The sequence below is a fragment of the Molothrus aeneus genome, chromosome 11 (assembly GCF_037042795.1).
Source record: "Molothrus aeneus isolate 106 chromosome 11, BPBGC_Maene_1.0, whole genome shotgun sequence".
Classification (NCBI taxonomy): domain Eukaryota; kingdom Metazoa; phylum Chordata; class Aves; order Passeriformes; family Icteridae; genus Molothrus; species Molothrus aeneus.
The window spans coordinates 16,940,606-16,955,350 of record NC_089656.1 but is presented as its reverse complement, the minus strand read 5'-3'; the positions used below and the strand labels follow the sequence as shown (position 1 = coordinate 16,955,350).

General features: G+C 39.4%; 1 protein-coding gene across 1 annotated transcript in view; it reads right to left on the bottom strand.

Moving 5' to 3' along the window:
* Positions 1-1,262: 1,262 nt before the first annotated feature.
* PLCG2 (phospholipase C gamma 2) overlaps positions 1,263-14,745 on the bottom strand; it is a 52,099-nt gene continuing 38,616 nt past the window's right edge. The window contains exons 25-32 of the mRNA XM_066557286.1: positions 12,980-13,082; positions 11,815-12,024; positions 11,088-11,233; positions 9,970-10,084; positions 8,585-8,752; positions 8,180-8,268; positions 4,603-4,787; positions 1,263-3,819 (exon numbers count right to left, since the gene is read on the bottom strand). Of these exons, the coding sequence (XP_066413383.1) occupies positions 3,777-3,819; positions 4,603-4,787; positions 8,180-8,268; positions 8,585-8,752; positions 9,970-10,084; positions 11,088-11,233; positions 11,815-12,024; positions 12,980-13,082 (1,059 nt within the window). The 3' untranslated portion in view covers positions 1,263-3,776. The remainder of the gene's footprint in view (positions 3,820-4,602; positions 4,788-8,179; positions 8,269-8,584; positions 8,753-9,969; positions 10,085-11,087; positions 11,234-11,814; positions 12,025-12,979; positions 13,083-14,745) is intronic.

Sequence of the window (14,745 nt, the reverse complement as noted above, 5' to 3'; positions counted from 1 at the left end):
TTACACATGTTGTAAAGAATCTGGGGATTAAACTGTAATTCAGGAGTACAGAAGTGTTGGGGAAACTACTGCTTTATTTTAGTCAAGCTCACAATTCCCTGTTTTGCTGGAGTAACAGCTAAAAATGTAGGCTAGCAACAAATTCAACTGCTTTTAATTTAATTTAAATTCTTTTAAAACTAATAGCTGAACATGTTTATAAATACTGTTATGAATCAGAAGATTAATTTATCTCTGAACTGATTCTGAAAGTTAATTTTCATTATATTTAACTTCTATTTCTCATGCCATAAAGGGAATTTCAGTCTGGAACAAAGCCAGCTAGTTGGACTGCAGTTAAAATGCTGACACATGACTGTAGCAGACCTCAACCACTGCAATTCAGCTTCCACACCACATTCAGGTTTTTCCAACTGGTCTGGAGAATTCAAAGATAATGGCTGGTACACAGCTCACACGTTCTCTGAGGTTAAAGAACTGCAAAACTAACAAAATGCTTTCAACAGAGAAGTGTATAGATCTGTTGGGGCAGAAAAAAGTGACAATACAGGCAACAAAACACCTAAATGTAGTAATTTTTTGGACTCCACAACTCATGCATACCAATACTCACTAAGGCAATAAAGACTCTGTCTGATTTAATGACCTTCCAGAAGAATTCGGCTGCAGACTCTTCATATGGATTCATGTTCAATAAGCATGTAATTCTGATCAAAAGATGAGAAAAAATTTGTTCCCAAGACTCCCAACAATTAAAAAAATCACCACATAAAGACCCACCCAGTGCACCCACCCAGCAGTAGTTCTCCCTGCAACCTCATAGGCAGAAAGTGTTCTGATAAATTTTTTTTGTAAACATCAATATTACTGTCCTTCCAAATTACCACAAATTTAATCTTTGCCTTGCTGACATTTTATTGTTCAAGCTCATAAAAATCTGACTCTCACTAGAGCTGGAGTTTGTATCTGCCTCTCATTGAAAAAGGTTGGTTTGGAGTCACAAGTTAAACTCGATCTTTGACCTTTTCCTTCTGCCTCGTGTGTTTGGAGCCAGAGGAAGTGCAACGATAACCATGTCTACTGAAACAATCTCTGAGTCAGTTCATCTTAAAACCACAGAAATGCTCTTCTTCTAACCTCTAGCAGAGCACACCATACCACACCAGCAGATCACTTTTTAGTAAGAACTCACTGCTTCAAATGACTGGCAAAAGTCACGAAATTCAACGAGCAATGCTTAAACAAAGAAGCACCTGGCATCATTCACATCAACATGAGATATCAACAATTTTTTATTAAAATAAGTTATTTCAATGATTTTAAACCGTTTCTATAAGAATATAACAATTTAACAATTGTTAACTTCAAAAATGTATAAATGTTTTCCCTCCTGGATTAAAAAAATTAATACACACATTCAAACCTACTTTCATACTCAAACAGCTGCAACTGTGATAAAGTTGCTACAGAGCCTGCCCCAAGGAAGAACTGAGAGGTGAGGTCTTGGAGATAAAACACAGAATGCAAAACCAAGAGAAGAGTTAGAAAATAGCCTTTCCCACCACTTGCAAGTCAGCAGAAGAGTCACTGCAGTATTTTCATTCTGCACACAGTGTAACATCATATTCCGGGGAAAAGTTTTACTGTAAAACAAAATGCATTTGCATAAATACTGATGGAGTGGCTCTTATAACCCCTGACATTATGCATGAGTGGAGAATGTGCACAGCACTTTTCAAAGGACTACAAAACGAGCTAATTCTTAAATATTTGCACAAGAGCAGTGTGAGGGACTCACTCCTGTGTCCATCACACAGTGGCTGTGCTGTGTCAGGAATATACACACCAGTGGAGAAAGCCAGGACAAATGGACAGTTTGGTTGGGTCTGCTCTAGAACTGAGCTTAAAAAGAATTCTGACAGGCAGAACAATCCACACCTGGATAATGAAGATAAAACCAGCTCTATACAGCAGTTTAGGTTATAGCTCCACCTCCCAAATCCACAGTTGATGTGATTTTTTTTTTCTTTGTTTGAGCAGGGTTTACACCCATCTAATTCATTGAACAGGTCAATCACAGCTGGGTCCTGAAGAGATTTCAGGAAGGATGATGAAAAGGAGAGAATGGCCTTTAAGTTTTCTGTTTTCAGTTGGGTGATTAGTAATTAATTTCTTTATAATAAAAAATTTACAGACGCCACCCCATTGTGGGATACACTATTATAACACTTTCATCTCTGAGACAAGACTGTCTTTACAGAATAGCTAAAGCCTCAAGGGGGTTCCTCAAACCATCATCTGTGAATGCACAATGGCATCAATTAAGCGCCTCTCGAAACAACAGAACTCACAGCGTGGGGAGCAAGAGAAATGGAAAATTGCTGAGGCAGCTGCATCAGGCCATGAATCCCAAATCTGTGCAAGTCCTCTGTGATCAGAAATACAGCTCTGTGGAAGCAGCATTTTATGCCTCAGGCAGTCACTCCGAAAACTAAACTCCTCTGCACACATTTGAACACTGAAATTGAGAATATAGATAGCAAAATTCATCCCATGTAGAGATACAACAACCAGGAATTTGATGGTGACAATACAACACTAGCACAAAGGACCAACACATACACAAATGATGACAACTGCTGTTAAATATTCCATCGAAGGCCTTTAGTTCTGCTCTGGCAGGAAAATACACTTGCTAATCTAACAAGTATTCTCATCTGCAGCTTCATGTTCTTGATTTGATTAAGGCACCAGAAGGATGTACCTCTATATTTGTGCACACTATCATTCTTGGATTAGTTACATTTTGGGAAACAGTCTACATTTACAGAACGCTATCATTTGACTATCGTCTATGTAGGATTGCAAGATTAAAAATTGACAGTTCATTTAAAAATTCATTTCTAAGCACATTAGCAGCTGAAAGGATTTGCAGAAATGATATTGTACAAAAGTAAGTGCTCCTCAGAATTTTAAATACCTTCCCTTTCTGCAAACAAACATATATCTCTTACTGCATATCTTGAAACTTTTCCTTCCAGTGCCTCGAGGCTATGAACAGAAGTTCACAGGGGCTATGAATAGAGGTTCACACATTGCTCCTTTCTTGAACCTTTAAAGAGAGTTCAACAAGAAAAACACAACTACAGTAACAGAGGGTATTTGCTTTCAACAAAATTAACATATTATCTTGTTCTTGAAAATGTAACAGAAAAGTTTTAATAAGAGACAATAGCTGCCCAAAATATTTTATACAGTATCAGCAGCACAATCTGCTGTCTTGAGGACTGTAACATACATGACGTGACAATGCTGGTGTAGAAGTGCTTTTACAGCATTTAATAAATTAAAAACTCACTACTAGTTAATCTTGAGGAGCCAGGTTGTTGAAGTGGTGTGATTCCATGCATGCAAATTGTTGTGACTGTCTTATCTGTGACACTGTGCCTGTGTACACACATGCAGGAGATGATTTGTACTTCAGGTATCGATAATGAGAAGTGAGGTCCATTCAACTACACATCCTCAAGTTTTAAAAATCTTGAATGCACAGAAGTTCTGGCCTGCACAGAGGGTATGCTTTGTACAGAATATAAATTATTAGGTATTAAACCAGTTTTTCTTAGAAGAAAAATTATAAAGGAAATCCATATTTCCTCTTCCTTCTCTTCTTCCAGTCATTCTGTCTGATGAGACCGTCACTGAGCAGGATGATCTGGATAAATTCATCTCTTCCTGAATTGCACCATAAAGCACACATCAAAGAATGATGGGCTCTAAGAGTAGAATTTGCTGTTACTGACTTTCTTCTCCTTTAATCTTAAGGAAAAAGAAAAGGAAAAAGTCAAGCCTAATAGGAATTTCTCAGAGGAAAACAGTCTACCAAATTCAATGTACTTGGATACCAGTGGCAAATTATGTATCAGCAATGAGCACTGCCATTTTTCCCTCAATAAATGGGAGTAAACAAGTGATTCACACAGCTGTTCAGCACACACAAAAAAGAGCAAGAATATTTAAAGTCTTGAGATCTACTCAAAACTTCCCCTCGGTACATGAAGCCTCCCCCTCTATCTCCCTCACACCCAGCCAAAGGTGGCAGCAAAGGAGAAGGAACCTTCCCCTAAGCTCTGGATTATTATCACTGACACTGAACTGACAATGCTGTGCTGTTACAACTCAATACTGGTTTTATCTTTTGTGGTTTGTGTATCTGTTCCCACATATCTCATATGTGCATGACATTTCCAGGGACATAACTCTGATAGTGTAGCAAGAGTGAAGAGGTTTATTTATTTGTCTGTATATACTTCCAGGCTTTCCTCCCAGAGAGCAGCAGAGAGGGATATAAAACCTGACAGGATTACAAGTGTCACCGTGATCACTGCCACTGAGATTCCTCTGCACACATTCCTCAGCTTCTGCTGGCCTCTAGTGGCTTGAGGCCCAGCCTGGCTTCTCTACAGCCCTTCCCTCGTTCCAGATGAGCTCATTCTACCCTCACCACTCCTTAGATGCTCCCTTTGATATGGCTGAGGTTTCTTTACCATAAATCCTGTCTTGACAGAGCTGCCTTGGAAGGGAGAATGATCATCGACCCACCTGCGGTTGCAAGTCTCTTGATAAATCTGTAGTTTGTGCTCATTGACGTTGAATTCTTTCAGAATTGCATCCCTGTTGGGGTTCCTCATGTTCATGTGGCTGTCATAGAGGAACAGCTGGGTGTTCAGCTCCTCCTGGCGCTTCCGAAGTTGCCGACAGGAGGAATAAAGCTCCTCTTCACTTTCCTTCAAAGGAACATTGGAAATCAAGGTGATTTTGTAAAAATTGTTCCCAAAATGAGACAGAACCAGCAGAGTTTGGGGGGTGAGTTTGTTTTCCTAACCACATTTTAATAACTGCATAGAACATTTTATAAAATTGGTTTGATAGGATGTTTATGGAATGTTTCTGGAAACAAACTAACTTAGAAAGCACTAAAAAACATTCCTCAGCCCCACAGTAAGACCAGTCATACCCTCTGACAGGGGCATCAGGGACATTCTAGCACAGATCACAAAATTTGTGTATCTAAACACTTCTATTGTAATATCTTTCCTTAATAGTCTGTTGAGGAAAGAACAGAAAATAGTGTATCATGATGGCTTATCAGATTATAAAAATATTAAAAATACTTTTTTCAAATGTTTATGTTTTGGCTCTTCCATCATATTTGCCTATCATGTGACAAAGTGACAATCCTGGGGATTTTCTATTGAAATGTAGACTAAGAGTCAAAATACTGACTGGTAAATAGGACCCCTTACAGCAGCAAATACTCAGATGTACCAAGAAAGAAGGACAGATCCTGTATTTCTATGTAACTATGGCAATTCAGTTCTTGCAAAGGAACTGAGTAGGTCTGAGTTTCTATTGTGGCCCACAGAAGAAGGTCTCACAACACTCCACAACCATAAGCAATCATCATGATTCCCTTTAGGACTTCAAATTATTTTAATACTTCAAAACTTTGGATGCAAAAGCTGCCTCTTATAGAGTTACTAGTGGGGAACTGAACTGGCAGGACTGAAGTCTTAATTTTCACATCAGCAGCAAAACAAGATACTCCTTCTACAAGAAATGACATGCAATCAATAAATGTAATAAATCCAAACATTTTCAGAGGCAGCATACTAATAAGAATTCCTCTTTCTGCATTCAGTACAGATCTAAGAAAATTGATAGCTTAGCAACATACCCAAGAGGTTTCAGTTACAGCAACAAGATCCTTTCCTAAACTCTTTTTTCCTCCTGAAACACATTCCTATGCAGGCATGGGTTGGAGCAACTGAAACAGCCTCAGTGCTATGCTGCTGATTAAGACTTAAAGAGTAATTTATTTAATTTTTGTTTGTAAAGGGGTAGGAAACTTTGTATTCCCAAATCACAAAAGAAATGCAGATTGTTAATTACCGATTTGCAGGTGTAATCATCAAGATGCATATGTACCACTGTTATTTCTTGTAAATAAATGTATCCACAAAGGTTAAAGCTTAAACTGCATTTTAAGATGTCCACTTCAATATTTTAAATCAAGAACATATACACCATTGAGGCTGACTGTAGTCAGACAAAGCTGAAGAAATACATGCACTTTCTGAAGGAAGTAAATCAATTTTCAAGCAAATAAGACATGCCTTTAAGTGCAACAACCACTTCAATATAGTATAATTCCTACAATATCAAAAAACATGTTTAAGTTGTACAGGAATAATAAGGCCCCACATAATAATTCACAAATGTGTATATTTATGTCTAAAATGTTTTCACTTTACTATTCCTGATAAACTTCACAGCCATCTGTAATTCCTCATTACAATTCTGTATTTCATCTCCAAGCACATGCAGATGGGCTCTGTATATAAACAGACATTATTAAATGGCATTATTTATGGAAGGCCTGTTATTAAATGTCATTACTTTATGGAAGGCCATCACTTTTTAAAAAGAAGCAGAGGAACAGAGGCAGCCTTGAATCTTTTCTGATGCTTCTTGAATGACCTGGCAAAAGTTCTAGAGTTAACAACTGTGGTGAGTCTGGGCTTGTTGCAGGCTGCCAAACAAAAGGAAGTTTTTGGAAGTTGTCCTGCACTGCATTGCCACCAGGCATTGTAAAAACACCGAGCTGAGCTGCATCTTCATTTGGCTTGACAAGCAGAAGGGGATTCTAGAGTGTGAAATGTGCTACTGTCAAAGGAGTCAGTGCTGACAGATTGGGGGACAGACTGCTGCTATGAACAACATTTGAGAGCTGCTCCTGCCCCAGGCAATAATGATCTGGATTCCTGAAGAGAAACCACGGCAGGAGGGGTTTGCAATGTATCCACAAGTGATGTCCATGCTCAGCATTAGGCAATGGTGACTTTGCCAGTTTTCTCTAAGGGAGCAAGCCCAGAACCAGCAGTTTATCAGGCCTCCCCTATGAGATTGAGTCCATGAAATATGAGCAATTTAAATATTATCTTGAAAGGATACAGGTCTCCTCTTCACACACACACATCCCTGGTCAGCTTCTGATTCTCTCCTGCTCTCAGAACCCTTGGCTGGCCCACAGAAGGAACTTAGATGAACCTACCACAGCTTTCAAAAACTGTTATTGCACACACTGTCATTTTACATCAGGTGTTATAAGGTGGCTTCATAAAAACCTCCACAAAGGATGTTTGAAAAAGGCTTCCACTCCTTTGGGAAGAACAATGTGACTGAATTCAGAAATTTCCAGTTCAGTGTATGCAACTGCAGGTACAAATCCCTCTGGAGACATAATGACTTAGAGTTCAGAGAAGCTGATGTTTCAATCAGGAAAATAATGTCACTAGTGTGAAGTGCAGCGTGGGCCTGAATGGTTTGACAGACTAAAAATAAGAACTTGAAATTTCTTTTTCTCTGAATCAGAAGGGTGCTGGAAAGCACCCTGAAATAGCCACTTCCCAGAAGCATCTTTAAACTTTCATCATATCACAAGTGTATTTATATTATGTAATATATTATTGAGAAAGAGTCAGAGAAATATCCTACAAATCAACATATACAGCAGGACCCTTGGAACACCAACAAATACTGTTCACAGATCAGCTGCTTTAATGCCTGGATTCATGAGCATCATTATTTTTCCCCTATGTGTTTTAAAATACTACTATTTCAAGTAGGTGCTTAGAGAGGCTTAAAAGGAGGAGATTAGCAGTTCTTTAAGAATCAGATACGTCTTCTACTTGATGGGTTGTTTATTTTAATGAAATACTGGGAGAAATTACTATCTTCTATTGCTGAAGTGATTTCTTTTTATATAGGACCTTTAAAAAACAAGATTAATCTATGAAGCCAAAGCTGATTTTAGCTAGCTTTGCATGGCATCAGTCAGTTAAGAAGGAAAGACAACGACCATGCTGTTACAGCAAAAACTATTGGAGGTAATGAGGCTTTGTTTGTGTGTTATTTCTTTTAACAACCGTGTAATCTGTCCACCCAGAGGGAAAGTAACTCAATTTGTGCTATTTGTCTTCCCCAGTACCTGCAGAAGAAATGCTTGACAACAGCACATCAGACACAGAACAGAAAACTGAATCCTCAGCTCCTGGTTCCCACAAAGAACTGGTAACAGACACCCTGAGTGCACACAACAAACCCCACTGCTTCTCACCAGGACTTGCTGCATCTCACAGTGCACCAGCAGCGAGGCCAGCTCTATATCTTCACTGTAGCCATTCTTGAGAGGAACTGACCTAAAACCTGGGGCAGGGGGAAGGAAAACAAAGGGAAATTATAGAATCCGTCAAGGGGAAATTCGGAGTCACGGAAATGGTGCATACTTTGAACATTTTTCAGTGTTCAAATGCTCCTCTGCTGAAAGCAGGCTCTACTATGGCAATTGCAGAGGAGCAAAAGGCAAGACTGGCAAAATTGAGAAACACCTGTTTTCACATGCTCTTGAAAAGTAAAGCCAGAGGAAGGAGCTTCATCGAGGCAGGAGGGAGTCTGGCATCAGAGAGGAAGGCACAGCTCAGTAATGCTCAACAGTAATGCTCATTATAGCTGCTGATCTCACCTGATTTGATTCCTTTGATGGGAAAAGTGGCATGTGCTAAGAAGTTAGGATCACTGAACATATCCTCCTCATAAACAACAAAGCGCAGGAACGCCAGATTTGGGTCGTAAATTTCAAATCTCACTTGTTCTGCATAAGGTGCCCAAATTGGATTAAGGCCATTGTCATCTGTAATGAAAAGAAAACAGTCGCAGTATGAAGCAATAATTTCACTTCATTCACATATGAGTATGTATATCCCAGGAAATTTTCTAGGGATACAGAAGCCCAAAAATCCTATATGCCATCTGTCTCATGTTGTAACCTTGCTTCAGAAAGTTTGTATTTGTTTACTTGGTGGTGGGGGGCGGGAGGAAACTTGGCAGGGATGAAAATCCATGAAGAAAGGCTATTATTTGTATTCAAACATATAAAACCTCGTAGGACATGTATTTGTAAAGAAAAGAAAAAGCTAATTAATTTCTCACATTCATAACAGAAATGTTCCATATCCAAGAGAAAGCAGGAAAAGCTCTAGGAACACTCATGTACCTTGATCCAATTTTTTTCTAGTTATGTACAGAACACCAAGACCAAGACCAAGATTTGGTTTATGTGACACAGCCAGGAAGTTTGCTCTCTAACGTCTTGGACACTTCCCACAGAAAGTTTAAATCATAATCATCTTCTCTAAAGTACTGAGGAGCCACAATGCACATTCTGCTCCTGATGCTGTGGTTATTTTCCACTGGTATCACTGGTTTGGATAATCAGAACCACAGCCTGTTTTTTACCAGAGGAACACTGTTGCATCCAGAAATACTAAATGGTGAAGTATGAAGTGGCTGAAATATTACCCCATTTCAGCACACTTAAGTTCATGCAAACACAAACACATTCCTTGTCCAGAACTCCCCAGGACTAAGCTTTGATCAAACTTCTAATGTATTTCAAGTTAAAACATTTTACAGCCCTATACACCCAAGATGCCTCCAAGGGGGTGCCAGTCTCAGAACCTCAGTTTAGATAAACACAGTCTGGAGCTCACAGTAGTAACTCCCCATTTGGGCCAGACTTTTGGGAACTGACTAGCACTGTTGGAGGCACTCCCAAGACAATAATTTTTTAAAATATGCAAATACACAAACTTATGCATGGGCAACAATACAACAGAATGGGACTATTTTTTTTCCCAACTGCAATAGTACTGTTTTTTCTAAATTTGGTATACATTGAAGTTTCTCAAATTAACAGGCCCCATGGTAAGCAAGAGAACAAGAGTTTGTGACTCATCAGTCTAGAGCTACAGTTAATTTACTCCCCCTATAATGTTCATCCTCTGCTCACTTTAAGTACCCTAGAAGTAGAATCATATCCCTGCAACACAGAAACCCACAGATACTCACTCACAACTGTTGTCTTGAATTTGCTGTTGTCATATTCAGCCCCACAAATTTCAACCTCTACAAAGGGACAGGCAATGCTTCTACCAAGTTTAGGGAGATGACGAGCACCTAAAACCTGCAAAAGCAACTGTAAATTAGAACCACCTCCAAAGGAAACTTGGCATCATTTTTGCTAACAGAAGGTAGCCTACAGAACTAGAGGGGGGAAAAATCCAGAACATGGAAAAGCACACATTCTCTCTCTTGAATATGTTTGCATGTATTATCTGTGCCAACAATAACAATACTTCCAGTAGTCTGGGTAACTCAATTATTTTCATTGTAAGGAAAAAAAAAGAAAATGTAGCTGACATTCATTACACACAGTGTGCAGCTCCAGGCCAGGCCTGGAGCACAAGTTCTGTTATCGTTCTTCGGTGTTTATTACATACCCATTTCAAGACATTTCTGCTTTGCATTCACAGGCCCTGTTTACCTCACCTTTAAACTGTAGTGAAGAGTAATTAATGTGTTTCTTCCTTCTCAGAAAAAATACTTTTAAAGAATCTGTCTTACTGCATAGCAACTGAGAACAGAAACAAGTTCAACCCTGTTTGGCACCCAGTCAAGATGGCAACATTTTCCAATGGTAAACTCATCTCTTGAGGAAAAATGAGAATGACATTCAGATTAAGTCACAGTGTATTAAATACAAAGTGGGGGATCAGCTTATTAGGTTTTCTGTTTACTTTCTATATTTCATTATAACTACCTTTCTTTCACACTCAAAATCCCTGAACTATTTAGTCTGCTGCTAATCAATCTCCAATAGGACCCTTCTACTAAGAACTCATTGGATTGGAAATTCAAGTTAGTTCATTTGATATATTTATTAGCAATTACACAAAATCATCCCAGGATTGTGTTTTCAGTCCTATAGCATGTTCTTCATTAGCATGACAAAGACATGTATTTCTTTTCAGGAACCAGTGAAGTTAGCTCTATTCTCACACACACTGACATTTAAAAACAGTATTTTGACAATCTGTCAGATCTTGCTCTGAAACATAATAGCTTTATTTTTAGTTTTATAGAGATTTATGACTTGTAAAAAAACATAATTTACGAAAGAGATTTACCCTAACTGTCATAATCATCTGCAATTTCCTCTTGGAGTCATTTGGCATTGGGTCATACTCCTCATTTCTCATGCTCTCTGGCTGCAGCACGTAGCCAGTGCGTCCATTCAGGGAAAACAAGGCATGGTTCAATTGCATGTATTTATCTGGGGAGAGAGTTAAACAGAACACAAGATATCCTGGAATAAAGCTAAGGAAATACCAGATCAATGGCTCCTCTCTGCAATTCTTTCTGGCCACCACTTCAGAACGAGCTGGAAAGGTGGAAGACTCAGTTCCTTCAGTAATTGAATCTGACTGGCCATTTTCCACCAATTCTAATCCCAAAAAACCCCATCTCCATCCCCAGTTAGCTTCCTATCAGTGTATCGCAAACTAGCTGGCCCTCACCATGAAGTGGAATACAGCCTTCCCTGTGACTGTATTCATCCATCTGAAACTCACTTTAAATATATCTGCTTGCTTCCTACCAAGAGATGAAAGTGAAATAAAACTTTTAGGGCTTGGGGGCAGTTGGGCTTAGAGACAGGGCTTTTGGAGACCTGTTTCTGGGGCCCAGCTCTGGATGGCAACACACACATGCAAAAACAAATTTCAAACTTCTTCAGCTTCTTGCAGAGAAGTTCAAATAATTAGGATGGTGATTAGAAGGGCAGAAGGGCCATAAAGGGGCTCATTTACAGTGAAACAGAAGGTGGATTAGATTCTTTTTCAAAGGGAAAATTACCTGGAGTTTGGAAGTTCAGAGCCACCATCTGGGAGCCACAAAGCCAGAGGCGAAATGGGTCATAGTTGGATGAGTCAACCCTCTGTCCTTTGGGGTAGACACGAGTCAGGCCCTTCAGGTTGTACTTCAACAACTCCAGTGGCTTTTGCTTCACAATGCTCTCTGCCTTGGTTTCCACAAAAGAACGGATTTCTCTGAAATCAGGATTGTCTATACAGGGGTAGGAGGAAGAAGAGTGGTTACCAAAGGAAGAAAGAAGTTGACATTGATACTGTATTTTCACCAAGCCTTTGTTTTACTTTGTTTTGCCTTGTCCTTTAATGCAATAACTGGTGCTGTTTTCAGGCAAAATGGTTGAAAATCAAGCCTGAAAGTTGAAATTGCCTTCCTGCCACATGCTTTACAGAAGGGCAGATAAGAGCCTGCAGTCATGTTCTCATCTCATCATTGCTAATAATGTACTTCTGATCACTATAACACATATTTAAATGAGACATCTTTTCCTGGGTCTAACTGGGGAGAAGAAAGGGTGAGCCAGGGTTAGCCAATGCCTCAAAAATTACTGTAATTATAATGTCTTAAATGCAGTGACAGCTTATTAAAAACATTTACAAAGAAACTTAAAGAAAAAGGGCACATTTACTGGCTTCTCCAGCAGCAATGACAAAAAACTGGAATTAAAAGTATGTATTTCAGTGTCAGAATCCACAGCTGCACTTACACAGGCCCAGTTATGTTATGAAGCCATACATCATTCCAACAGCTTAGTCCTGGCAAACATGTTCTTACAGTAAAATTAAAAAATGCACAGTAAACCTATTTGTGAAGGTTTTTTACAAACAAATCACAAGTGTTCAGCCAGAGTTTTTAATCTCAAAAAAGTCACTTGACATATAACTAGTGAGCTTCCCCATGGAATATACATCTGAGAGAGTGTCTCTAGTTAACTAATTAAAATTTGTGACAGCTCTTTTGTGATAGATGAGCAGCACCAAGTTCCCTGGTGTACAATTTCAAAGTGCTATTGAAAACTGCCTGGGTGAAGCAGAGCTTTGTTTTCCAGTAGGACAGATTTTATCTTCAGACCTAAAATCCCAACTAACAAACTAACATCTGTAAAGGTAGTCAAAAGGGTAAAAATGAAATGTAATATTAAAGGCAATACCTAAATTGTCCTTGGTTTTGCTTGTTGGCTTGCAGTAGATTACTAGATCAGACAATTCAATGGCAATTAACTGATTCTTTTCCCAGTATTTCCTCCTGTTCTCCTGGAAAACATAACAAAGTTTTAGATTCTAGGAACACTGAGAATTATGGCACAGTAGCTCCAGGGTGCACTCTAATGAAAGCCTTCTTTGGTGCCCAGATTCCTATCTGATACCTTAGACACTTGCACAGATGTAATGCACTTTCAGACCCAGCTCAGAGAACAGGTGATAACCAGATGCTGAGGTTTAGTTGGGGATGTTCTTATAGGGTTTTTTTGGTGGGGACAAAGGTGCTGTTTTGTAAGCAAGGGTTTCAGTTCTTCCCTGATCAGTCATGCTTGGAATCCTGGCAACGTTTTTGGTTTTTTTCTTTTAATGTGGCTCTACTCAACTCAATTTTAGTTGCATTCTTAACCCTATACCTCATATAAATGTAAATGTATGCAGAAAAAATGCAAAGGGTAGTAAAGTGTTTCTGTATCTATTTATAATCCTTGGCAGAACTTGAGTCTTGTTAGTAACTCCCAAACAGTGAAATTCATACCCTCTGAGCATCATTCCTATGTCGTTTTCTATTTGTGCACCAAACCCATCATGTTCTGTATGGAAAATCACGTGCAAGCTTGTTAAATCCCCAGAACCAAACCTGCTCTCTCTACTTCCACGTTTGCAAGCACCTGCTCTGTGGGAGCTGAGCAGTGTTCCCTGCCAGCAGAGACTAGGAACTGCTAAAAGCAGCAAGACATGTCCTGAGTGGAGACATTTGGGCTGGAGGCTTTTCAGGCACAAGAAGCAGCTACAGGATAAAACATGTTAGAGGAGTCCCATACTGAATAGTGATTAGCTTTGGCACAAAAGATCATGAAGCAGCAGCAGTCAGGAAGCCTTCCAAAAGAATTCCCTCAACACGACAAACATAAAGGGAATGAAAATCAGAACCAAGGAGCCACAGGTTTCCAGAATATCTCACTGAACCAGAGATTATACATTGAAGTCAAAGAAAAAGAAAGAGGAACACAGTGTTTAGACTTGGAAATAATCTTGGGAAAAAGCTGTACAAACCTCATGGTACTTAGTGATCCACCACAGTTCCCAGACATTGCTCAACCAGAGCTCTGAGCAGCAAAAAAAACACTTTTTGGGGGCATGGGCTCATTTCTAGCCAGAACCCTCTAGAGATAATCAGGCAGCAGAGCAAGGAAGAGCCACCCCAGGGAGCATGGTAAGTGTCAGTACTGAGCAGAGATTACAAGAGACATGAAGCTTAGTTTTATTTTTTGTGCATGACAGATATTGTCCAAAACCAAACTCATTTAAAAATCCCCCTGTATCACACTGCAGCACAGTCTTAACTCACTGTGCTTTTTCCTTCCCCAAAATTCAGCCTCTTAACTGTACTGGCAACAAGGGCCTTTCCTCATCTTCATCCCCTCCCCATGCAGCAGTCAGTCTGTCATGTGAACTTTGTGGAGACCACGCTGTGAGAAAAGCCTCCCAACTGACAGAAATGAGTTTTAAAGCATCTTTGAACACAGACTGTTTAATACTTCTCCAACTGTACGGAGAAAGAAAAAGCTGCCAGGCTCCTGAAGAGCCATTGTTGTAGCATAAAAAACATTCAATTTGGAGACACTTCTTTTAGGTCGTGTTTCTCTTTTTCTCATTTTTACTTTTGAATGAAAGCCTAGCACAAGAACTGTATCTCTCCTCCCCCAACAATAGG